Source organism: Scyliorhinus canicula, chromosome 10 (assembly GCF_902713615.1).
Source record: "Scyliorhinus canicula chromosome 10, sScyCan1.1, whole genome shotgun sequence".
NCBI lineage: Eukaryota > Metazoa > Chordata > Chondrichthyes > Carcharhiniformes > Scyliorhinidae > Scyliorhinus > Scyliorhinus canicula.
The window spans coordinates 125685318-125711905 of NC_052155.1; the positions used below are offsets into that span (position 1 = coordinate 125685318).

The 26588-nt window shown below is 46.0% G+C and overlaps 1 protein-coding gene across 7 annotated transcripts in view; it reads right to left on the minus strand.

The window, feature by feature from the left end:
* The window catches only part of LOC119972654 (lethal(3)malignant brain tumor-like protein 1), a 408364-nt gene that overhangs the window by 174806 nt on the left and 206970 nt on the right, over positions 1-26588 (minus strand). For all 7 annotated transcript variants that reach the window (XM_038809722.1, XM_038809716.1, XM_038809720.1 and 4 more), the window contains 3 exons: positions 23037-23147; positions 4493-4607; positions 3549-3651 (listed from right to left, as the gene is read on the minus strand). In XM_038809722.1, coding sequence (XP_038665650.1) covers positions 3549-3651; positions 4493-4607; positions 23037-23147 — 329 coding nt within the window. The remainder of the gene's footprint in view (positions 1-3548; positions 3652-4492; positions 4608-23036; positions 23148-26588) is intronic.

The window sequence follows — 26588 nt, forward strand, 5'->3', positions numbered from 1 at the left end:
CCAACACCACGCAGGGCACCCCTGGCCTGATTGCCAGCACACAGAAATGCCAGCTTGGCACCTTGGCAGTGCATTGGTGCCCAGGAGCACCAGCAGTGCCAGGGTACCACCTTGCCCAAAGGGTATGCACTTGGGGCCTCCATTCCACTTGGGAGACCCCCACAGGTGCTATTCCGTTTGGTCCCCGTTAATGGGGACCAGTACTGAACGGTGCTCGCCCAAGGTCTACAAGGCAAAGGAGATAGATCCCATGCCTAAGGTAACTCAGGAATCTGCACATTAGAGTAAGACTAGCTGTCTTGCTATAATATGGATATTTGCTAAAAGTTGATTCCGCCCACAATGGTCAGGATTTACATCACAACACTCGTGAGATTGCTTTAGATCTTGTGAGGCTTTATGAGCTGGGTAGATCCCGGGAGCGGTGTCTCCCGGCTTCTATCGGCCATGCTGTGGCGCGGCAAACTGCTTTTTGGGTGCAGCATGGCTGTTGAAACGCGCCCTAAGTGTGTTGTAGCCAAATTTTCTGATGTTACAAAGATAGGTGGGAATGCAAGTTACGAGAAGGACAGAAAGGAATGGATTTTCATTTTGGAGGTGGAAATCAGGAAGCAATCCTGCTTCTGTCTTGAAACAAGCATGAGTTTCTGGGATCCAAGCCCCAAATGGCCTGGAGGCAGAAGCAGAAGCTAGCCAAGTCCAGAGTAGGCAGGTTAAAAGAACCCGCGGCTTTTCCCAAAAAGCCTCAGACTGGTGCTTCTGAAGCAATTAGCGGCTTAGCCATATACAGGCCCACTTTGAACTGCCTCTCCTCATCCATTATCCACTTTATGAACAGAACTCAAAGCCCTATGATAGCAGTTGGAAGCCACTGAATAGCCCATATAACTCCCCAAAGTAACTGATCCCATCCAGTCAGCCGAGTTATGCATTTGAGTTGCTGGCTGCAAGATCCCGCATATTCTGTAAAAATCTAAAGCAAATTATGCTGAGATCGGTGGTGACTTTTTCAACAGCAGTGAAGCGTGGCCACAAGATCCAGCTGGCAGCAGCTCTTCTTCCAGCAGGTGGCATATATCTGCTACCACTTGACCTAACAACCTGAACCTTGTGAAGCTCTGCTGTTCTGACATGTCAGGAAAACTCAGCCTCTGTCTGTAGACGATGCCGCAGGTCACTCCTCCTCTAAATTGCACCCTTTAGCTGTTCCCGCTCTACTGTCCAGCTGCAGGTAACTCAACAGCATGCTGCTGGCCATATTGCCCTCATCCAAGCTCAACCTAAGGCAGCTCAAGTGCCACCCATCCTAATGTGTTTCAGAATATCTCCAAAATGCACAAAGTAAATGCTCAACAACAAAAGTGCTTGTACAAATCCGTTTCCATGAGTAAATAAGAAAGAAGCTGTGATTGGTGCATATTTAGTGCAGTATTTCCATGAGATGGAATCAGCTCCCTCAACTGTCACTGAGTTCTCCCCTCGTTTCCAATGGTATATTTCAGGAAGTGCAGGAAACCCATGGATGCTCTATTAAATTTGAAAGTCGGCTGAAATATGACTCCAACTGAATGATTTGCATATGTTAAAAGACAACCCACTCCCCCTGACGTGGCTGCAAACAGGCAGACCAATGCACACAAGTTAAATGTAGACTTTTGGCGAGTTGATTTTTACTACCCCACCTCGACATTCATAGGGCTACCCTAGTCATTCATTCGTTTGTCTTTATTTAGTGCAGTTTGTGAATGGTGTACTTCATGTTCAACTTCTTTTAACACTTGTGATGTCCCAATATTAATTTTAAAAAACAAAGTCTAGCTTAACTCTCACCATAGGTGGTGGCCTTGATAATGCTACAGGGCAGAACATGACATTGCTATTGTTAAAAATAAGCATACTTTCTAACTTATTCACAGCCATAACAGTTCACCTGAATCACAAGGTTCCCAGTTCAAGTCGCACTCCAGGGCTTCAGCACAAAAATCAAGGCTGACACTTCATTGCAGTATTGAGGAAGTGCTGCCTTGTCAGAGTTGCCGGTTAGATGTTAAACCAAGCTCCCAACTGCCTGCTCAGGTGTAAAGATCCCAAGGCGCTATTTTGAAGCTCAACAGGTTTGTTTCGAATCACTAGCTTTCGGAGCACTGCTCCTTCCTCAGGTGAATGAGCAGTGCTCTGAAAGCTAGTGATTCGACGCAAACCTGTTGGACTTTAACCTGATGTTGTAAAACTTCCTACTGTGCTCATCCCAGTCCAACGCCAACATCTCCACACCATGACTATTTTGAAGAGCAGCAGTAAATTATTCCCAGTGTCCTGGCCAATACTGATCCCTCAATCAACATCACAAGAACAGGTTACCTAGTCATTGCCACACTGTTGTTGTGGGAATTTGTTCTACATTAATTAACTCCCGCCTTTCCGACATTATAACAGTGTTTCAGGTTTCGCAGTCGCACATTTTTCATCATGCTTGCCTGTCACACCAAAACTCGTCCTTTCTCAGTCTATTTGATTTACTCATTATTCACACATACCAAATTCCAGCTTTGGGTCCTCCCAGTAATTGATTTGTATTTGTAAGAGTGACGGCACTGTTCTTCACAGGATCACAAGTCGAAGGGCTTTGAAAGCCTAGCCTCCAAAACTGAAGCTAGCTCCTGCCATCTTATGCCTTAGGCTCATAGTGCTGTCCTTGCCACCCCTTGCTTCTCCTGCCCTGCCTCGATTTATCTCCAGCATGCTGGCATACCACCAACTCTCCTCACAACCTCTTCCAGTAGCCTGACTTTCTAAACCCAACCTCTGGTGCTCTTTCCTCCATCTCTGCAGGTGAGTGAGTTGTCCCTGCAACCAGTAACAGAACACTGCCATGAGCTTCCATTTTTGCAGAGAACTATTTTCCGGCTGGGCCAGAACAAGGAACTATTTTCCCCGACTCAAGAACCTCCCAAATATTCCCTCCAGCCCCAGATCTCAACACCTGCACTGGCCCCAGTCTTTTCACAACTCAACCCTCAGCATTCAGATTTGTGGAACTTTTGCCCAAAGCGATTAAATTACACTAGATTGAGGGTGATGTTCACTTACTAGGTGCGCATATTGGGGGGGGGGGGGGTAGATTGAGGGTGATGTTCACTTACTAGGTGCGCATATTGGGGGGGGGGGGGGGAGAGAGAGAGAGAGAGAGAGAGAGAGAGAGAGAGAGAGAGAGAGAGAGAAGCATGCAGGAGAGAGGAATCTCAGCCTCAGGGACACAATTTCCAGATAGGCCTCTAAATGGATGAACAGCCCCCACCAAATCTGGACAGCAGGTTGCATAAATCTGCAAATTGAGGCACTCCTCCAGTTCAACACTTTGGTTCTCAAAGCAAGGGAAATTAGATCTTCTTTAAATCAAATAGCAAACAGTTGAACCTAGTCCCCAGACATGCCAATATTAAAGCAGTATGAAAGAAGGGACATTGCTACTCTGCACACAATAATGAAAGCATGAAAGAGCATTCAAAATGTCAGCATGTCTGAAACTAAAGACATTTATCACTCACCTATGATGACCTGTGTATCGGGCACCTTTGATGTGTCCAACGCCTTTGCATCCAGGTGTTGGACATCCTCCTGGGCTAGGAGCTGCCGAAAGGTCTTGTGAAGCTGAAAAGGAAAAATAAAGGCACACAGAATTAATGAAAAAGCATGTAATATTATCCACATGGATATTCAGGAAATAGAGGAAACTGTGGGTGCAATCCAACGGAAAAGATTCTAAGTGTCATTTCAGACAGGTTTCTCCCTGTCTCTGTCTGCGAGTTTCCCACTGCTATCTAACCACATTTAGTCACTTTGTAGGGCCCTGGGGAGTTTCTCTCTGGACTATCCCACACTTGGAATTTTTTCATCACTGGGGAGCTGAAACCGCTGGCCAGCTCCTCAGAGATCGGCGACCATTTTGAATGGGTGCCCAATCTCTAAGTGAGCTGGAGTGTCCCCACAACCTCACCCATGGGCAATGTCACCCCTCACACACATGGGCATTATCCCCCACCCCCCAAGTCAGGACACCCTGCTATGGGGTTGCTGAGAGCACCTCCCCCTTTTCAGGCCTTCCATTGCCCTCTTTTGCCCCAATGGCCTGGGAGATCCCCCAGATGCCGATCCGCCTGGTCTACATTTGCTTGGACTGGTACTAATCATACATGGCTGTAGTCTCCCTGAAAAGGCCAGTGCAGGCAGGCAGATAGTTAGATCCGGCATCAGCATGCTCAAGTGGTTTTAGAATCCACTTAAGTGTGCAAAACTAGGTCCTGCCCATAGTAGGCAGGATCCTGATCGCAATGTCTCCAGATCACCGGAGGCGACTCGGCCATCAGTAAGTCCAGGGGTGTCCTCTCCCGCTATGTACCGACTGTGTCACGGCCTCGTGCATTATGCAAAACATATCTGTTCCTCTAAATATGAAGTGAAATGTAATCTGAAAGTTTTTTTATTTCCTTACTCAGTGGTGGCTGCAGTGGGTGACCTGTCTTGGCACACCATCCAGCAGGGTGAATATCATGGTGATCTGCATCAAACCAAAGATCGTAATTATAACTCCAACCATCAAAATGGATCTGAAAGAGAAGGGGAAAACACATTCAATATTTACTGTTTCTATACTTTTGAAAACCCACCCGTAGTGTTAATTATGGTACTGAGACAATCTCACCATCACTAACACATTTAATGACCAAGAAAAAGAATGGCAATTCCATTTATTGGGGCTAAAATTAATTAGCACCACACCACCCAGTGTAGATTCTGACCAACAATGCAGCATCTAATTACTATGGGGCAGCTGATCAAAACGGCAACAAGGGTGGTATCACCAGCACTCACCTGACAATGTAGGGGTGACCAGGACCCCACATATCAACCCACTTTGTTAATCTGAATCCCTGAGCAAGGAGTTCAGCTTGTAAAAAAAAAATCCTCCTCACTTTCCTGATCTTGGGGCCCACATCCATGAATTCAGAGACTGGTATGCACCATTCGACTGGTGTCCTTCTGCCTCCATCAATACACTGGCTCCTGCCTGATTCACTCAGAGTTGTAACACTTGGTAGTGTATCGATTAATTGTGTTCCTGTCTTCGCTCCCCTATGGCATCGGCTTTGTAAGTGGCAAGTCAGAAACAGATGGAAATGGTGACAATCTAGAAAGTCCCTGTGATGTCCTCAAGAGTTTTGCCCATTTCACATCAGCATGATATTTACAGAGCACTTGACTCATGACCCTAACTTTTCTTCTTCCCATTATATTTTATTTGTTCAGTTTGCATTGGTAACATCAGGAAGTCAGTAGGAAGAGACTAGTAATTCAGTGAGAAAGCAGAGTTAACAAGTGCTAATCCCACTGCTACCATCACTTTGCACTGAAAATCCACATCCATGTCAGCAAATAATCCAACATTGCTCAATTGCAGTTCTGGAGATAAGTGAATAATTCTGTTATTAAATTGCTTTGGGAGGGAAAGATTGTGTTCACGGAACTTTATTGTTTTGATACTTATATTCATTTCAGAAAAGGAAAACTCAAGGATCATCAACTATTTAAAGGTCAATTGCCAGTTTTTCTCTTGCGGCTATTGCCAAATGTCTACATATTTTTGGTGCTTTTCATTGTCATTTCAATAGCCGAAAGGGAATGATAAGACAGGTGCTGGGGTGTATTTTGCTGCCTTCAAGGATCTGCAAAAAACAGTTGTCCACAGGTATGAGGCATGACTAAGAGAATGCACGGGCAGCATGGTAGCACAAGTGGATAGCACTGTGGCTTCACAGCACCAGTTCCCAGGTTCGATTCCCAGCTGGCTCACTGTCTGTGCAGCACGTTCTTCCCGTGTCTGCGTGGGTTTCCTCCCACAGTCCAAAGACATGCAGGTTAGGTGGATTGGCCATGATAAATTGCCCTTAGTGACCAAAACGGTTAGGAGGGGTTATTGGGTTATGGGGATAGGGTGGAAGTGACGGCTTAAGTGGGTCGGTGCAGACTTGATGGGCGAATGGCCTCCTTCTGCACTATATGTTCTATGTTCGAATGAACAGAGGTTACATGGTGCAGGACAAGTTGCTGGAAGAGGGAGGAGCAGAAGTGAGAGTCGGGCTCTCAGCACCAGGCCATAACTACCCAGGATATCAGTTGATAAATTCTTCTACATGAACAGAGCAATTACTATCACTGAAATCTGCCAGCTTCTACACTCATACCTCCAGTTTCAGAGTTGGACAAGGAACAGGTTGCCTGTGTCACTGAAGGTGACTGTAACTATGAATATTTGTGCACGGCTGCTTTCAGGGTACCATTGGAGCAAAGGGAATATCCCACAGATCTTGGCCCCAATGAACTGTGTGCGTTCGGGAGGCACTCTCAGCCAAGACAGATAACTTAATTTTGTTTCTTCTCACAATAGAGAAGTAGAGCAATTCAAGGATTTTGTAAAATATTTTTATTCTCCATTTTCACATTTTCTCCAGAATTTACACCCCACCCACAAGCAGCAAATGGTAACAAATACAAAGTCAATTTCCTTATCAACAGCAACGATTCCATCCTCCCAGCACCCCAAGCAGTGACCCACCTGACAATATAAACATCAAATAGAACAAACCCTCCCACGGTGGGACAAACCAAGGAGTAATAAAAGAGAAAGGAATTAGGAATCGCCTATGGTCACCATTAGCTTATAGAGTCCCTCCCACCCCCCCTCCCTCTAACATTCAATGCCATCCAATCTCCCGAAAAAGTACCGTAGATGACATCCGTGCATTGCAAGTCCCCCCCCCCACCCCCCTCCACTTCCTCTTGCAAAAATCCTCCCCCCAACCTCCGTTCCTTCTCCCCATCTTTCCACCCCAGCTAGACTCATCGCGCCCTATTCTGCCAGGCTCCGATGGCCGCAGCCCCTCCCCCCCACCTCACTCCCGTTCACTGGCCGGCTTAAACTGGCCAGCGTTGTGGCCCCCGTTCGGGTCGCTTTCCCCCTTGCCCGGCCCCAGGAAAACCAAGAAATCCCCTTTAGTACAGAAACGCCGCATACACACCCAAGCTCCAAAGAACCCTCATTGCAAGTGAAAATCCCCTCTCTTCCCTTGTCCAAGTATAGACAACGTTGGCTCATTTAGCACCTACACCCGCCGCAGTGAAAAAATACAGTTACGTGAGGCTTCATCAGTACATGACCACTTCTCAATTCAGCCACAGTCCTTCTGCCTTCGTAAACTCCTCCGCTGCTTTCGGCGTCCCGAAATAAAAGTCCTTGGATTTGTCGGTCACCCTCAATTTAGCTGGGTATACTATGCCGCACCGCACCTTACTGATGTACAGCGCCTTCTTCACCCGCTGAAGGCAGCCCGCCTCCTCGCCAGCTCCACTGTAAAGTCCTGATATATGCGCATACCAGCTCCAGCCCACTGCACCACCCACTTCTGCTTCACCCATCACAGGACCCTCTCCTTCACACTGTACCTACGAAAACACAGAGTCACTACTCTTGGCAGCTCACTCTCCTTTGGTACAGGCCTCCATGACCGATGAGCCTGATCCAGTTCATAGCCGGAGGGATCATCGCCCTCCCCCAATAGTTTCACCAACATCGTGGCAAAATACTCAGTCGGCCTCGGGCCTTCCACTCCTTCGAAAAGACCCACAATCCTCAGATTCTGTCACCTGGATCTGTTGTCCAAGTCGTCCATTTTGGCTCGCAGACCCTCGTTGATCTCTATCACCTTCCGCATCTCCTTCCCCATCAAGGTAAGTTGATCGCTGTGCTGTAACAATGTCTCTTCCACTTCCTTCAGCGCCTCACCTTGCTCCCGTACCTCCACTGCGTTCAATACCTCCGCCCTCACCAGGGCAATCGCCTCCTCCACCAGCACTTTCAATACCGCCCCCATCTCCTTCCTCACCGCCTCCATGTGTTTTGTAAACTACCTTTCGAGCTCTGCGGACATCACCTTAGTAATTTCTTCAGCCGTGGGCAATGCGGTCTCCCCTGGTGCCCCAGTCTCCATTTTCCTTGCCATACCCGCAGTGACCATTCCACTCCCCTCCGGACTTTCAGCTGTTTTTTTCACGGCCGTTTTTTTACTTGTTCTCGACATCGTTCTTCACTCTGCCTTCTTCCTGCTTTTGCTGCCTCTGTTACCCCGGGACAGGCGTTAGACCCCGAAAATGCCGTTCCCGAGCGGGAGCCCTCCAATGTACGGCTGCCTCCCACCCGCTGTCACCGGAAGTCCGTGACGTTTGAGATTTATCTGTAATTTCTCCTCTTCTAATATCAGATGTTGGAGCCAGGGTGGGTGCAATTCAAGGATTTGCAAGGATTGCAGGAACCTCCATGGTGCAGAATGCCATGCTTAACATGCACAATGCTTTCAATGGTAATGGACGGCAATATGATAAAATTCTAGATATAGTTTGAGGTCAATGTCATAGGTCCATAATCAGTGTCTTTAACTTAAATAAGGGCAATTATAATAATATGCTTCCAAACTTAATTTCCAAATTTTATTAGGAATGTGTATTTTGTGTTGGTTTTTCTTTTTGCATTGTGACTAACAGAATGATATTATGGTGAGTGACAGAAGAAAGGTAAGGAATGTGGGACTGTTGGTGAATGGACAATTGGAGTTGAGGTTAATGGTACATGCTTAGTTTAAGTTCATATTGCTTCCAAACTTAAACCAATTATTCTTGTGCATTCTCTTCCGCCTGTCTTCCATACCTTTGCCGGTACTGCTCCAAAATGCTACCCCAGTGGCTGTAGTATGGCTGATGGAGGCAGTTGACCTTCAATAGAGATGCGTATGGGAGGGGAGGCCTCCTGCAGTGCTGTGCCGATCTTAAGATTGCCTCATCTCAGCATGCGTGACAGCACTCTGGGTTGCTTGTCTGGTAAGAAACAGCAAGGGCACTGGTGGTGTTGATAGGAAGTTGAATGCTGTCTTCCTGAGAGGGGGCGACATGTTCATGCTCCACTGTTAGAGGACCAATTGCTGACTGTCATGGCACCCTGGAGACTCCTCTGAACACAATGGCTGCATTCTGAGCTTGCATGCTGCAAGGTGAGCTTTTCCACCGCATTATTCAGACATTTGGATAAAGCTGTGTGCACTGTGAAGGGGTGTAGTTCTAGACATTATATCCGAATTCGATGAATAGGGCTAATATAGGTTTGATCATATCCACTAGTTGCTGAAAGGGTTAAAAATCATTGACTGCAATTATACTCTATATACCTAAGGTACTCACAGCTGCAGAGACACTGGACAATGCAGCTCTTCAACCACACATCACTGCTGTCCAGTTAACAGTTTAAGATGGCAAGAGTTCAGAGGAGGACAATAACTCACTGGACATGCGTGTACTGGTAGTGTAGCTGTGCATATGTGCCTTTGTATCCATTGGATACTGTAGGCAAGTGTAGATTTTCTGCAATTGGTCAGATCCTTCTGTGGGAAACCGATGAAGTAATATAAACAATTTGCTAGGATTGGATACTGGTCATCTTCGAATAAGTATAACGACTGGTACATGCTAATTTCTTGTCATCGAACCAAAAGGTATAACTGTCTGTGCAATCCCTGAATCAGAACTCTGGTGTGTGCCATTAGTTGGAGCACTGGAGTCCATGCTATAGCTTAAAATAAAGGCCTTGTTGTCTCCTCTCCCCGCTGCTGTACCTTATACTGTAGTATGAGTGGTAGAACCTGCCTGCTGGTTCCACCCAGCAGGCGGAGCATAAGAGTCTGTGTACCACCCACAGCAGTCATTCTGTACCGGAGCTGCTGGGGTAACTACTTGTTCATTAAAGCCTTCAATTGGACTACAATCTTGCTTCAGTAGTGACTGATCGTGCATCAGAGAGGAGACTGGGCGAGCTGCCGTTCAGAGTGGTGGGAGGGAGCTCCCGCTATTTGGAAATCCAGGTGGCACAGGAATGGGAGCTGTTACAGAAACTAAATTTGACCCGGCTAGTGGAAGGAGGACTTTCGAAGGTGGGACATGATCCCGCTGTCACTGGCGGGCAGGGTACAGACGGTGAAAATGACGATTCTCCTGAGATTTCTGTTTGTTTTCCAGTGCCTCCCCATCTTTATCCCAAAGGCCTTTTTTAAACGGGTAAATAAGGTGATTTCTGGCTTTGTGAGGGTGGGTAAAACCCCGCGAGTGAAGAAATTGTTGCTGGAGCGCAGTCGGGCGGAGGGTGAGTTAGCGCTGCCGAACGTTAGCAACTATTACTGGGCGGCAAACATAGCCATGATTAGGAAGTGGGTAGTGGGGTGGGTAGATCGGCGTGGGAGCGAGTTCAGGCGGCGTTGTGTAAGGACACAAGTTCGGAGGCATTGATAACAGCACCTCTGCTGTTCTCGCCTGCCGGGTACTCCACAAGCCCGGTGGTAGTGGTGGCCCTTGAGAGTCTGGGGGCAGTGAACGAAGCATATGAGAGTGGATGGAGCATTGGTCTGAGCTCCAATTCGTAATAATCATCGGTTTCTTCCGGGGAGGCTAGATGGGGGTTCCGGAGATGGCAGAGAACAGCAATGGAGAGAATGGGAGATTTATTCAGAGATGGGAGCTTTTCCTGTTTGGAGGATTTAGAGGAGAAATTTAAATTGCAGGGAGGGAATGGTTTAGATATCCGCAAACACGGGATTCAGGTAGGTTTTTACCTTTCCGCTCCTCCCGCCACGGGGGATACAGGACAGGGTACTTTCTAGAATGCGGGTGGTAGAGGGGGAGGTCTCGAATATCTATAAAGAACTCATGGAGTCGGAGGCAACTCAGATAGAGGAGCTAAAGTGCAAATGGGAAGAGGAGCTGGGGGGCGAATGAGAGAGATAACGGCAGGTCTGTGGGTCTGCTTTGAGCAGAGTCAACACGTCCTCATCATGTACAATTTAAGGTCGTTCACCGGGCACACATGACGGTGGCCCAGATGAGCAAGTTGTTTGGGATAGATTTGTGGGAAGGCCAGCAAACCATGTCCACATGTTCTGGGCATGTCCGAAGTTTAGGGGATTCTGGCAGGGATTTGCAGAGGTCATGTCCACGGTGCTAAAAACAAGGGTGGTGCCAAGTCCAGATGTGGCGATTTTTGCAGTGCTGAAGATCCGGGAGTCCAGGGGGTGAGAGAGGCTGTCGTCTGGCCTTTGACTCCTTGGTAGCCCGGAGACAGATACTGCTTGCGTGGATGGACTCTAAGCCCCCAAAATCAGAGATCTGAGTTAGAGACATGGCTGGGTTTCTCAGACTTGAGAAAATGAAGTTCACCTTAAGTGGGTCAATGCTAGGGTACGTCAGGAGGTGGCAGCCGTTTGTTGACTTCTTTGGGGAAAACTAACTGTCAGCAGAAGCAATAAGAAAAAGGGGGGTGGGGGGGGGTGTTAGGCTAGTTTCTGTTTAGGGTAGGTGGGATTTGTTAGGGATGCAGGTGGTTTATGCACTATGTTCATATTTGTATTTGTACTATTTACTGCTATTATTATAAAATTATAAATACCTTAATAAAATACCTTTTACAAAATAAAGGCCTTGTTTGAAATTCCAATAATCTTTGTCTGGTTTTCTCAAGAGTCAGAGTGAAGGACACTATAGCCAAATAGCTATATTTTTCTCCCTCACACACTGCAACAGAAACTGAGACATTCATCAGGCAAGGCACTGGGTTCAGGTGCACTTCAGCCAGTGTAAAGAGTGAGGATAACACATTAGTCCTGCTGCAGAGGCCTCAGATGAAGAACTTAATGGGCACGGATACAGAAGCAGCCTGATGGTTGAACACAACAAAACGCTTGGTGCAAAAAGAAGCAGTTGTCTGAACATTGTGCAATATATTTGGGAGATGTACATGTCATGGTTAAATAGCGGCAGTGTGTGCAATCTGTGAGATGCGGGCATGAGCCTTGCAACAATGGTGTGAGAGGATGAGGTGGAAATTTGAATGTTAGGTACAAGTCCTAATTGATGGGCATTGTTGTTCCTGAATGATGGAGGCATGGTGAATTGAGCAGTGGCTGGGGGGGGGCTGTTAATTGTGATGGCACATGGTTCAATATTTGTAACATGTTCCAACTCAATCGTCTAGTTACAATTGCAAATGGTACAAAAGGTACAAATGTAGGAATCTGAGGAAGCAGCCCCGAAACTACAGTGAACTTAATAAAATATGTGAACAACAGCAAATTATATTTGAGGCAAAGTGTAAAATAATGCGTGCAAAAAGGTAAATTGGAGAACGTGCATATTTAATGACTGATGTTTAAATAACTAAGGATAAAATTGAAAGGGATATTGGTGTCTTAGTACTTAGGCTTTCACTTTTGGTGGGCTAGGAGTGGATTAATCATTCATTGTACACCCGGAAACTAGGAAAAGAAATTGGATGGACCACGAAGACAGAAGATTATCCGATAAACCTGTTGAACCAATATAATGAAGGACTCAACAAAACCATAAACAGCAAACTACATAGTCAAAACTGTAGTATATATATAAGTGAAACTATACAGTAATGCATCCAGCTCAAGAGTGCATCCAGTCAAGAAACAACTACAGGCTTGCTTTGGCCGCTATTCTTCTCAAGAGCTCCGATGATCAAAGAGTGCTGAGCCTCAGTTGCTGCCCTTTAAAAATGTTGATATGAGCTACCTGGGCCCTCTGAGAAGGTCCATCAAAATTGATGCCAACCCAAAATTTGGGCGTTCCATGGAGTCTGCCTCTACCACCTCACCTCACCAAACTCCCTCAATGTTAACTTGCCTTCAATGCCACTATTAAACCCCCAGAAAACCTTCCAGCTTTTCAAGAGGCTCCCCGGCTTCCTGAAAGGCCTCCTTGGCGGTTCCTGCCTCTTTTCACTGAACGGAGATTTCAAGGGCTTCCGAAGCCCGCCCATCTATCCCGGAAAACAACCTTCAAGATCTCACCGTAAGCATTTCGATAAAGGTGGACCTGCTTTTTTCCCTGGGCCCTACCCGTGCTCCAGAAAATGGCAGCCTGCAGAAATGGAGGTGTAACTATTGCCCATGCTATTCAGCAGCCATTTATTTGCCATCCCGCCTTCATTCGGTCCCCTTTTGGAGACTGCAAGATCCAGCCGTGTGTGTCTCAGTGAAGATGCTTCAATCTTTTGATTATCCTGGAAATTATCTCTCAGAACTATTAGGTGACTGTCAAGAACCCAGAAGGAAAATCTGTGAACAGCTGTAAACAGAATGAAGAATCAGCCGCTTTTCTTCATTACTGTCTACAAAATCCAGGTCATTACATGAGGATGCAATTAATTTCAATGGTTTTATTTTTAAACAGATGAGAGTGTTATTTCAGATTAACTAATATCTGCACGAGAAGCAACATGATTGAACTTGTTAAAATAACTGAGAAAAATGTACTGCTGAAACAGAGGGAGTGATTAAGTGTCAGCAGATACTTACAGCAATTCTCAATTCAACACTGCTGCAAGATGAAGCTTTGAAAATTAATTAGCTGTAAAGATTTCCATTTGTATTCTTTGACTTATTTTAGTACACTTTGTCCATATATATAATTTTAACATTTCAAGATTCAACGTGACTGTTAGGTTTAAATTCATTCAAACAAATCCATGGAATTCTTAGCAAATGACAACCACAGTGTCCAGAAATAAACTGAGGTGGATATTTGACTAATGCTCAGACAGAAGAAATTTCAGAAAAGATCTGTGATTTCCAAAGAGTGGGGGAGAAACTGGTCCATGTCATGCTTGATTTTATTTTTTCTAAATTTAGAGTACCCAATTAATTTTTTTCAATTAAGGGGCAATTTAGCATGGCCAATCCACCTACCCTGCACATCTTTGGGTTGTGGGGGCGAAACTCACGCAGACACGGGGAGAATGTGCAAACTCCACACGGACAGTGACCCAGAGCCGGGATCGTACCTGGGACCTCGGCGCCATGAGGCTGCAGGGCTAACCCACTGCGCCACTGTGCTGCCCTGTCATGCTTGATTTTTAAATGTTACTGAGTGTTTGGAGAATGCCTTTTGGGCTGCAGTATCCCAGGGCGAATCCTGCATCCGTACCCTGGAAATATGCCTGTTTTAGGGTCAAGTTCCCAACCCTGGGAGAAATTGGGCAGAGCATGCATTTAAAGAGACCATCAAAGGCTGCCAACAAAATCGTAGTTTTTTTTTAAACTTAATGTGTAACCAGGGGAAATGAATGTTCCACCTGGGGCTGCGGTCCACTTCCAACATAGACTCACACGATTACCATTCATCGACCCCTGCCTTTCAGGGCCTATCTTCAGGCCACATCAGGGTCCAAGCCAACTGATTTTTCAAAAGCCTCAGGTGGCTTACTGCACCACAACCTCCATTCCCACAATCACCACCACTGCCGCCCACAGCTCGCTAGCTTTACTGAAACGAGATCCCACGCAGTGACTATCAAACCAGGGTGACCAACCGCCTCAGGATTTCTGGGCTTTCGCTTAATTTGGCTTATTATCCCTTGACTTGGGCCAGACGTCCCAGGGATGTATTTCGTCTTGGATTTGGATTTGGATTTTTGGCTGCGTATTTCGTGTCTGCTCATTTGGTACTGTGCTACTGCACATGCACACGCCCGAGCCCACAAAATTACGAGGCAGCACTAGCTGGCACTCCCCTCAGAGTCACTTGGCTTTGGCAGAACTTTCGATTTGATTTCAACCAGATTATATCAAAGCATTTTATATTGGTACAGGCAATGCTTGTGCCATTACCTGTATGTGATGGAGACAGTTCAGCTTCATTTGAAAAGTAAATTAAACTGTATCTTGATTTTAATGTTTACTTCTGGTTAATATTCTAATTGGACCCACAACTGAAAATAACAGCTGAACCCATCATGTACTAATGGCATGGGTTGCAGCAAATGATATTAAGTGAGGATTTTTTATTTCATTACTCATGGCATTCTTTGTTGATGCAATTATTAAAGCATCAATTGATTTGTAAAATTTTACTCACTGAAGTTGTGCCAAATTGACCTGAAAGCATTTTTACCTTAGACTGCATAACTAAAAGGTTGACAATTAAAATGCTACATGGGCTGCAAAAGCAGATCTACAGAAGCTGAATTTTCTATTCCAGCAGGCACATTGGCAGGAAAAAAACTGTTGCACACCCAAGGACCTGGTGAAGTATCAAGAGCCAGATGCTCAGTAAAGCGTCCACAGCTCTGCTTCAAGAATGCTTGCAAGAGTGATGTGAAGACCCTAACACTGGCTATCACGCCTGGCAGTCACTGGCTTGTTAAAGTGCGAAATGGCAACACATCCTCTGGCCTGGCATGCACTGCTATAATGACCAATGACTGCAGGAGCTTGATTAGAGGCACCAACTTCGAAAACAGCTTGACGCAATGTTACCTGGCAGCTTCATGTGTGGTGCTTGGGACAGAACCTGTCTCCCAAGGACTGGTCTTCACAGCCATCAGCCAAAGTGCATCAAATGAAGACACTCCCATCTAAATGGGCTTTGCTTCCTGTTAATAATCACTTGCAAATGGAAGGATTCCAATAAAAAAACGCTCTCATTTACAACATAGAACTTACTTACAACTTATGTTTAGCAATAGGTCTTCAGGTCTTGAGTTCTATACTTTCACTATTGCTTTCCAATTTCAATGTTTAGCTGTACAGGAGCACATGTCAGAGCAGGTGTTAAAACCTGCTACCGCAAGGGCAGTAGACAGTACTCCTCATGACTATTCAATGCTGCGAGACTGTTAATGAGCCTGACCATCTCCAAGAAATTCCAATGATTTGGGGTGGATCACTGCCTGGAGAAGAATAATGGGATCCTTAGTGGAGAAATTGCCTTCAAAAGGCGAATAGTTGATTCTTGAAGGAGCCAATGACATCCCCAAGCTAGAAATGTGATGCAGCTTCAGTACAAAACAAGTCGTATGTCCAGTCCACATTGTGATCCTAAGAATGTAGGAAATGGCAGCAAATATAAACCAAATGTCCCAATGAGTCTGTTCCACCATTCAGTACAATCATAGCTGATCATTGGCCTTGAGTCCATTTTCCCGCATTTTCTCTTGATTCCCTGAGTATTGAAAAATCAATCTCAGCCTTTAATACACGATGGAGCGTCCACAACACTCTGGGGTATAGAATCCCAAAGATTCACAGCCGTTTGAGTACAGAAATTTCTCCTTACCTCAGATCTAAAGATCAGCCCTGCAACCGGAGAGTATACCACCATATTCTAGATTTCCCAGCCGAGGGAATCAACCTCTCAGCATCCACCCTGTCAACCTCTTTCAAAATCTTGTACTATTCAATAAGATTGATCTTCATTCTGCTAAATTCCAAAGTGTTTAAGCCCAATTTACTTAGCCTCTCATTATAGGATAAATCTTTCATTCCAGGGTCCAATTCAGTGAACATTTGCTGCATCCCTTGCAATGCAAATATACTCAAAAGCATAGGACGCAATTTTTATTGCCTTTATACTGAATTTTTATTTTTTTAATAAATTTAGAGTACCCAATTCATTTTATCCGATTAAGGGGCAATTTACCGTGACCAATCCACCTCCCCTGCACATCTCTGGATTGTGGGGAGTGAAGCCCACACAAACACAGGGAGAATGTGCAAACTCCACACGGTCAGTGACCCAGACCCGGGATCGAACCTGGGACCTCGGCTCCGTGAGGCAGCAATACTAACCACTGTGAGGCAGCAATGCTAACCACTGTGCCGCCCCCTTTTTACTGAATTTAATGCACATCGCACTTTAGGTTTTGATTCGCCATATAATGTATTCTGATTTCTTAATGGCTGACAGGCGGCACGGTAGCACAGTGGTTAGCACTGCTGCCTCACTGCGCCAGGGACCCGGGTTCAATTCTGGCCTTGGGTGACTATCTGTGTGCATTTGTACATTCTCTCTTTTTTTTAAAATAATTTTTATTGAGATTTTCAAAATCATATCAAAAAACAGAAAATAACAACAAGAAAACAGTATTAACAACAACAAAAAGAAAAACACACTCACCCCCAAAACTAACCCCCCCCCCAGTAACTACAAAAAATAAGAAATAGATAAACACCCAGCATATTCAATAAACACATATACACATTTCTCCCTTCCCCCGGCACACACACCCCCCCCCCTCCCCATCTCTCCCCCCTCCCCTCCTCTCCTCCTTCCCCCGATTTGCTGCTGCTGCCGGCCTATTTTCCTACCGTTCTGCCAGGAAGTCCAGGAAAGGCTGCCACCGCCTAAATAACCCCTGTACTGATCCCCTCAGGGCAAATTTCACCTTCTCCAATTTGATGAACCCCGCCATATCATTGATCCAGGCCTCCACGCTTGGGGGCCTCGCATCCTTCCATTGAAGCAAGATCTTCCGCTAGGGACGTAAAGGCCAGAACACCGGCCTCTTTCGCCTCCTGCACTCCCGGCTCCACTGCAACCCCAAAAACTGCGAGTCCCCAGCCTGGCTTGACCCTGGATCCTACCACCTTCGACACCATCCTTGCTACCCCCTTCCAAAACTCCCCCAGCGCTGTGCATGCCCAGAACATATGGGCGTGGCTCACTGGGCCCCCGGAGCACCTAGCACACCTGTCTTCGCCCCCGAAAAACCTACTCATCCTCGTCCCAGTCATGTGGGCCCTGTGCAGCACCTTGAACTGTATGAGGCTAAGCCTCGCACAGGAAGAGGAGGAATTCACTCTTTCCAGGGCATCCGCCCACGTCCCCTCCTCAATCTCCTCACTCAGCTCCTCCTCCCATTTACACTTCAGCTCCTCCACCGAGGCCTCATCCACCTCCTGCCTGACGTGGTACACGTCCAAAATCCTCCCCCCTCCAACCCACACCCCAAGAACACCCTGTCCCGTACCCCACATGGGGGTAGCAGAGGGAACCCCTGCCGCCTGGCAAATGCCCTAACCTGCATGTACCTAAACATGTTCCCCGGGGGGAGCCCAAACTTCCCCTCTAACTCACCCAGGCTCGCAAACCTCCCATCCACAAACAGGTCCCTCAACCTCCTAACACCTGCCTGTGCCAGCCCAGAAACCCGCCACCAATGCTCCCTGGAACAAACCGGTGGTTCCCGCGTATCGGGGACTCCATCGAGCCCCCTACCTCCCCCCTATGTCGTCTCTATTGCCCCCACATTTTGGGGGTAGCCGCAACCACCGGGCTCGTGGTATACCTCGTTGGAGGGAGCAGCAACGGCGTTGTTACCAGCGCCTCCAGGCTCGTGTCCACGCAGGACGCCATCTCCATCCTCTTCCATGCTGCCCCTGCCCCGTCCATTACCCACTTACGCACCATCGCTGCATTGGCAGTCCAATAGTACCCACAGAGGTTGGGCAACGTCAGCCCCCCCTATCCCTGCCCCGCTCCAAAAACACCGCTCTCACCCTCGGAGTCCCATGCGCCCGTACAAATCCCGTAATACTCCTGTTGACCCTCCTAAAAAAGGCCTTCGGGATAAGGATGGGGAGGGTCTGAAACAGGAACAAAAACCTTGGGAGCACCGTCATCTTGACAGACTGAACCCTGCCCGCCAGCGACAGCGGCAACATGTCCCATCTTTTGAACTCCTCCTCCATTTGCTCCACCAGCCTAGTGAGGTTAAGTTTGTGAAGGGCCCCCAGCTCCTAGCCACCTGGAGTCCCAGGTACCGATAGCTCATCCCTGCCCTTTTCAGCGGGAGCCTACCAATCCCCTCCTCTTGATCCCCCGGGTGCACGACAAACAGCTCACTCTTACCCAGGTTGAGCTTGTACCCAGAAAAGCCCTCAAATTCCCTAAGGATCTGCATCACCTCCGGCATTTCCCCCACTGGGTCCGCCACATAAAGCAACAAGTCATCTGCATATAATGACACTCGGTGCTCCTCCCCACCCCGCACCAGACCCCTCCAATTCTTCGACTCCCTCAACGCCATGGCCAGGGGTGCACTTGTACATTCTCCACGTGTCTGCGTGAATTTCCCCCGGGTACTCCGGTCCGGTTTCCTCCCACAATCCAAAGATATGCAGATTAGGTGGACTGGCCATCCTAAATTGCCCCTTAGTGTCCAAAGATGTGCAGGTTTGGTGGGATTATGGGAACAGGGTAGGGGCGGACTGCTGTTTCAGAGGGTCAGTGCAGACTCGATGGGCCAAATGACCTCCCTATGCACTGGCGGGATTCTATGGGTCTATGATAATGAAAAACCGGGCATTTAACAATATTTTCCCTTGCCTGATGGCTATAAGCAGTTCCACTCCCTTTCAAGAATTTGAAAGCTCTGAAAAAAAATAACTATTTCAATAATCATGTTGCTCACTGACTCATCCATATCAGTAGCTATTAAATTTGTAAAATTGTTTTTAAAATGACATAATTCCTAAAAGTCACTCAATGCATTTCAGAAATCCTTGCAGTAGCTTGTTATCCCCATGCCTGCTTTTCATTCTGGTTCCTTTGTTCTGCTACATTTTCAGAATTACATGACTTTACAGGTGGCAGATTGTGTCTAATACATCAGCTGAGTTCTTTGAAGTCCTTGAGATTTGAGGGACAGTGGCAGTGCGGGTATAAAATTGACTAAGAAAACAGAGAATAGTGATTGTTTTTCAGACTGACGTGAAGTATACAGTGGTCCAACCAGGGGTCTGTATGAAGCCCACTGCTGGTTTTATATATATTAATGGCCTGGGGAAAAAAATATTTCCTCCTTTACCCAACCTCATTTCCCAAAGTCCGGGAACCCTTGCCAAAACAAGTAAAATAAATGTTTTTTAAAAACCTGATAAAATGGATGCAAGTGGCCTCCTTAAATACGTGGCTGATTAATCCACCTCCTGAATATGGATTGGTCGAATAGATACCCTCAACCCATCTCGTTCAAGCTGGAAATTGGCAGATTGAGTTTGAGTTTGAGATTTTAAAAACTTCTACTTCTTATGCCTGCCCAACCCCCTACCATTGTTGGGGAGCTAAAATCTTCCTCTGTTGCAGGCACAATTTAGACTTTCATGTATGGAAGTACGTTTCTGGCTATTGAAGTAATAATATATTGTTTACTAAAAGAACAACCGGACACTCCCCACAAGCTGCTTTTGTCAACTTTGCACACTAGAACCTTAAAAAAGGGCAATAGGTTTGGCAATAAAATTCAAAAAAAAAATGTTAATGAAGGAGCAAGATGGCAATCAAACTTCACTGACACTAAGATAGATAAAAGAATGATGCAGAATATCATGGTTTGGTAAAATTAAACAGTTCAAGGTCATATTAATTTCAGGCCAAGATCAAGTTATGAAGCAAAGCAAATAGTCTCCAGGAATCCACTGACAGGGTCTATTGCACTTATAAAAAGAGTGTTCAAAGAATTTAACTGAATTTGGGCGGCACAGTGACGCAGTAATTAGCACCGCTGCCTCACAGCGGCAAGAACCCGGGTTCAAATCTGACCTTGGGTCACTGTCTGTGTGGAGTTTGCACTTTCTTCTTGTGTCTGCATGGGTTTCCTCCAGGCCCTCCGGTTTCCTCCCGCAGTCCAAAGATGTACAGGTTAGTTGGATTGCCCATCCTAAATTGCCCCTTTGTGTCCAAAAAGGTTAACAATTCAAGATAGAGATAGATAGGTTCTTAATTAATAAGGGGATCAGGGGTTGTGGGGAAAAGGCAGAATGGGGATAAGAAAAATATCAGCCGCGATTGAATGGCGGAGCAGTCTTGATGGGCCGAGTGGCCTAATTCTACTCGTATGTCTGATGGTCTTCTAGGTGGGGTAACTGGGTTACGGGGATAGGGTCAGGGCGTGGGCTTAGTTAGGGTACTCTCTCCAAGGGTAGGTGCAGACTCGATTGACCGAATGGCTTGCCTCTGCACTGTAGAGATTCTATGATACTGGTGAAAATTCAATCAACAATTTTTAAAATTATTATAAATTCAAGGTAATTTAAGAATGGCGAAAACACGGCCAAAATACCTTTCCTTGTTTTTTTTTGTGTGAAATGAAGAACTGAAAGAAACATTGAGGCCATGGAGTATAAAAATGAACATTCAGGAGGCTTACAATTAAACTTCAGGATGCTTATAATTAAACTAAATTAGCACAGTTGAATAGTTTCAAGGTACACCAACACACTGGAACATTGATGGTCTATCCCGCATTTCATTCTGCAGTCCATTCTCATCATTATGTGGAAGGAAAGAATTGTTCCCAAGTTACTCTTGCACATCTCTTCCCCGTTGCTGTAGAGGGGTTTGTACATAGTCCTGGTAGTTACCCACACCCAAGCACAGCTGTAAATTGACTAAAGGCAATTGAAAATACTGAAAAAAGTAGAGATTTACCCAGGTTGAAAAGCGAGGAATAAAACCAAAGAAGCTGTGTTATCTTGGTATAAGTATCCTTATGCATAAATGCTTACTTGTATATGTATCTTAATTTTTTGTAAGACAGTTTGTAAGACAGTGGTGGTTGCCATTGTTATCCATTCTCAAGGGCTGGGCCAGGAGGCAGGCACCAGGTCTACCTCAGCCGGAACGGGAATCGAATCAAGGCTATTGCGGCTATTCTGATGCGCTGTTATTTTCTACATTGAAATTCTTTGAAGCTCCAATTTTTCTTTTCTGTGCTGCTTTATGGAGGTTTATTTTGCTTTTCAGGTGCCAGCTGTGGCTCAGTTTGTTGCACTCTAGTCTGAGTCAGAAGATTGCACGTTCACCTTCCACTCCAGGACACGAACATAAGGGTCCAGGCTGACACTTCAGCGCATTACTGAGGGAACATTGCACCGTCAAATGTGCAATCTTTCAGACAAGGGGCGTGATTTAATGGAAATGAAACAGTCCCATGTCGGGCGCATTTAGCCAGTGTTTCCCGGCACTTTCACCGCCGAGAACGACTATTAAATGGGCCTTGGCAAGGAATGTCCGCCGAGGCTGCACTTCAGTTCATTTCCTGCATTAAATGGCACCCAGATCACTGGATCCCTCACTGCGGTATCCAGAACTCCCAATGCACCAATTAGGGAATCAGAGAGTAATTGAGCCCCCACACCCCCCAATATAAGGGCAGGGCACCCCCTGGCCCGATCCCCAGCATGGGCTAGATACCACTTGGGCAACTTAGCACCGCCAACCTGGCACTCTGGCAGTGCCCCAGCCAGCCTGACAATGCCATATTGGCACCCAGATGGCACTGCTAAGGTGCCCAGGTGGCATCGGATATTCCAGGGTACTACCCTGCAAATCCGGAACACAACCTCAATGGGCAGGATCTAGACTGCGAAGCCTCTCGCAAGATTTACGAGCCTCGTTGTATCTCAAGACGGATGCAACAAGGCCAATAGATTGCACCCAAGATGTTAAACCAAAGCCTCTCTCTGCTCTATCAGATGGATATAATTAAACTCATAGCACTATCGTGAAGAGCAGGGGAATTCCTCCCAGTGGCCTGGCAAACATAAAATCCCCTCAGCCAACATACTAAAAACAGAATATCTGGCATTTATCACATTGCATTTGTGGAATCTTGCTCTGGGAAATTAGTTGTTGTATTTCTGCATTACAACAATGACTACATTTCAAAAGTACTTAATTCCGTACTTTGAAATGCCTGGTGGTTGTGAAAGACGCTATATAAATGCAAGCAATAATAATCTTCATTAGTGTCACATTTAGGCTTACATTAATACTGCAATGAAATTACTGTGAAAATCTCCAAATGTTTCTTTCTTTGAGACACGCTGTACCAGAATTCAGTTTTAGCTAATCTGAATTTGGGTGAGGACAGGAGGGGAAGGAAGAAGAAATTACAACCAATCAACACAGCTAATCACATTGGCTAAGAACCATTAACAAAAACATGTTTCACCGGGACAACATAGGGTGAGTCTGAAAACTCCAGTGAAGTTTAGTGGTGTCAAAAGAATGAATTACCTCAGAAATATAGCAAAACATTATGAATGTTTAAATACAGTTTGTCAGAATCTCCAAAAAAGTACCGTTATCCTTTGATCATCAATATCTATAATTGTGGCGACACGAATCAACATTGGGTTTCTCTTGTCGACAGCTTCAAGTTTCATATTCACCTGGAAACCATGTGGTGGCCTCTGTTGAATGTAAAATTCAAGAGCATGATAATTTACCCTTATGAACCTATTGTTGAAAGCTAATGGTCAAGATTAAATGTAGATATGTAATAGAAATAGTTATCACCCAATGTAAATTACTGATGACAAGAATAAACTGATGAATTCATGATGTGAGGAAGCATCAGCTCTATAATGTATTTCTTCAAAACACTGCACAGAATAAATAAATGTAAATTTATGGATAATCAGTGAACCATCAGTGTTATCATATATTTGTTTCTTGAAAATAAATTCAACCATACTCAAGAGACTTTAGAGATTTATGGCCAGATAAAAATGACTCTGTGTATACAACGTGGAGACAACTGTTCAAATCAAGGTGAGGAGTTAAAAACGAACTGCATAAATTGGCAATCTGAAACATAAGGTAGGAATTTACCTAGAAACATGCATGCCCAAAATAATACACACACATATTTTCCTGGGAGATTACTCAGCAAGTCCAGCAGCATCTGTGGAGAGTGCAACAGAGATCAGAACGGTTCATATCGATGACATATCGACCTAAAACATTATGTGTTTTTTCTCCACAGTTTCTAGACTTGGGAGTATTTCTTTAATTTCCTGTTTTTATTTTGGATTTCCAGCATGGACAGTATCTTGCTTTTGAATATGTGAGTCTTCTCTTTCCCATGAGGATTCCAAAGGTACAGCAATAGCCAGAGCCATCACGCATCTGTTATAAGAGAAAGAGTACATAGTGGGCGCAATCCATCAGCTGTGTCCCGCCCGATCCGGAGGGAGGGAGCGCGACATGGCTGGTAGATGACAGGAGAGGCCTCTACCGGGATTTACCCTGTTCGCCACGCTTCATGAAATTTAACGGGATGTCACGATCTGGACCCCGTACATTGTGGGCGGGATCAGTATTTGGTAAATCTGCATATTAGCTAGACTCATTCTAATATGCAGCTCACCTGATGTACCCAAGGCTTTGGGATCTAACTCCGTTGCCTCAGAGACCCTAGGTGAACGTCGTTCAGTACTGGTCCCCACAAACAGGGACCAGGTGGAACACCACTTGGAGGGTCTCCCAGAGGATTGGATTGGCCTCTGGGCAGGGTGGCACACCAGCACTACTGGTGCCACCTGGGCACCCTGGCACTAGGAGCCTGGTAATGCCACCCGGGTCCCAGCCTGGCACTGGCCAGGGTCCTCCCCATGGGCACTGCCAGGGTGTCAGGCTGGCATTGTGCCCATGCCAGGGATCGGGTCCGGTGTGCTCTGCCCTTGGGGTGTGGGGCCCCTCCTATAGGAGATTTGGGGGGATGCACGCATTAGGGGGTTTGAGAGATTGGGTTGCCGTTTAAAAATGGCCACAACCATATTTTTAAAATGCCAGCTGCGACCGGCTTTCAGAATGTCGCCATCCAGCACATGCATGGCCCCTCCGCAGTGCACAGGCACGGAGTCTAGCGAGACAGACTGCCTCCTACTGGGCAGCAAGGGAGCACAGTGGCTAGCACAGTTGTTTCACAGCTCCAGGATCCCAGGTTCGATTCCTGTCTTGGATCACTATCTGTGCGGAGTCTGCATGTTCTCCCGGTGTTTGTGTGGGTATCCTCCGGGTGCTCCAGTTTCCTCTCACAGTCCAAAGATGTGCAGGTTATCTGGATTGGCCATGATAATTTGCCCATAAGTGTCCAAAAAGGTTGGGTGGGGATACTGGGTTGCTGGGTTACGGGGATCGGGTGGAGGTGTGGGCTTAAGTGGGGTGCTCTTTCCAAGGGCCGGAGCAGACCCGATGGGCCGAATGGCCTCCTTCTGCACTGTAAATTCTATGAAAGGCAGGACGCAGGATCTAAAATATTAAATGAAAATATGCAGAAAATGACACGTTTTTAAAAATATATCCATCGTGATATTTCCATCACTTAGCATCTGCAAGAACATTGCAGACTTAGAGCAACACTTCTAAAATAAGTCATTTGTTCATTTCTTCCTCCTTTTGAATCAGCATGGTATAGACATGAAGCTGGACTACCTACTTCTTCTCATTTTGGATTTTGTAAGCCAATGCAAATTGATATTGAAGGAGGCACTAGCTAAGATGGAAGAAACAGCCAGAGACCAACAAAAGTAATTAAATAAAATCTGTATACAGACAGAGGAAAGGGCAATAATATGTAACGGGGACAAGTATACAGTGCACAATGGGAATAATAATTAGTTTCAGAAATACTCTCTGTGTGGTTTTAAACTAACAAAGGATGAAGTTAAAAGCCATTTGACGGGTTAATCGATGCAGCACTAAACAGATAAAATCACTGTGAATCAGCAATAAACAAAACAAGTAACAGGCTGGAGGGTATCATACCAAAACTGTACAATTCTCTTTTCAGACTACACTTTGAATAACTCGTCCAGTTCTCGTCACCAAGATGTACCTGAAACGTTCAAGCTGTGAAAGAAATGAAGCAGAAAAGCCACAACAGACTATTGGAGAAACTGGGGCTGCCTAGCTTTGAAAAGAGTTAACTGGGTGGAGACCTTTCTGCAAGATATGTAATAAAGATCAGATAAATTTGAAGTACTGCTTAAAGATGAGTCAAGTCAGTTATGGGGACACTTTTAGAAATGATGGACTGGATTTATGGGACATTGTAGTCCCCCCATACAGTTAAAAAATTGGGGGAAGCCTACCTGCAATCTCATTGGCTGCTTCCCAGCAATTTGACACTGGGAGCAGAATTTCTTTAAGGAGAGACTCACAACCCATCTCGGGAAGACGTCCTGTCCAGAGAGCTTCCAGCCAATCAGATGGCCAACAGCTCTTCAGTTCTCACTGCTACAGTGGGAGCATTGGTCAATGCTGGACTGTAGAAACCTGTACCATGTTGAGGAGCCCAGGGGGTCCAGAGTCAGGGCTTTCAGCTAGTAGGGGGTTGGGGCCAGGTTCAAGTGTTCAGGGGAGAGGGGCAAAAGGTGGAACGACCTTTGGGGAGGGGGCCTGCAATGAGTCCAGTGTTAGGGGCAAAAGGGGTCAAAGGATATGGGGGGGAAGGAGGGAACAGGCTATTGAGTTGGATGATCAGCCATGATTATAATGAATGGCGGAGCAGGCTTGAAGGGTTGACTACCCTCCTCCTGCTTCTATTTTCTATCTTTCTATGATCATGTTGAATGGCAGAGCAGGCTCAAAGGGCCAAATGGCCTACTCCTATTCCTATTTTCAATGTTACCCTGAGGTAACAGAGAGGTTTGATGAGGGCACCTGATGTGTTTCACATGGCCCTGCAAAAGGCATTTGATAAAGTACCACATTACTAGCAAAACTGAAGCCCATGGGATAAAAGGGGCAATATCGACATAGATACAACATTGGCGAAGGGATAGAAAACAGAACCATAAATCCATAGGTGCACCAATGTCAATGTTCTCGCTGAGGCCAACATCCCC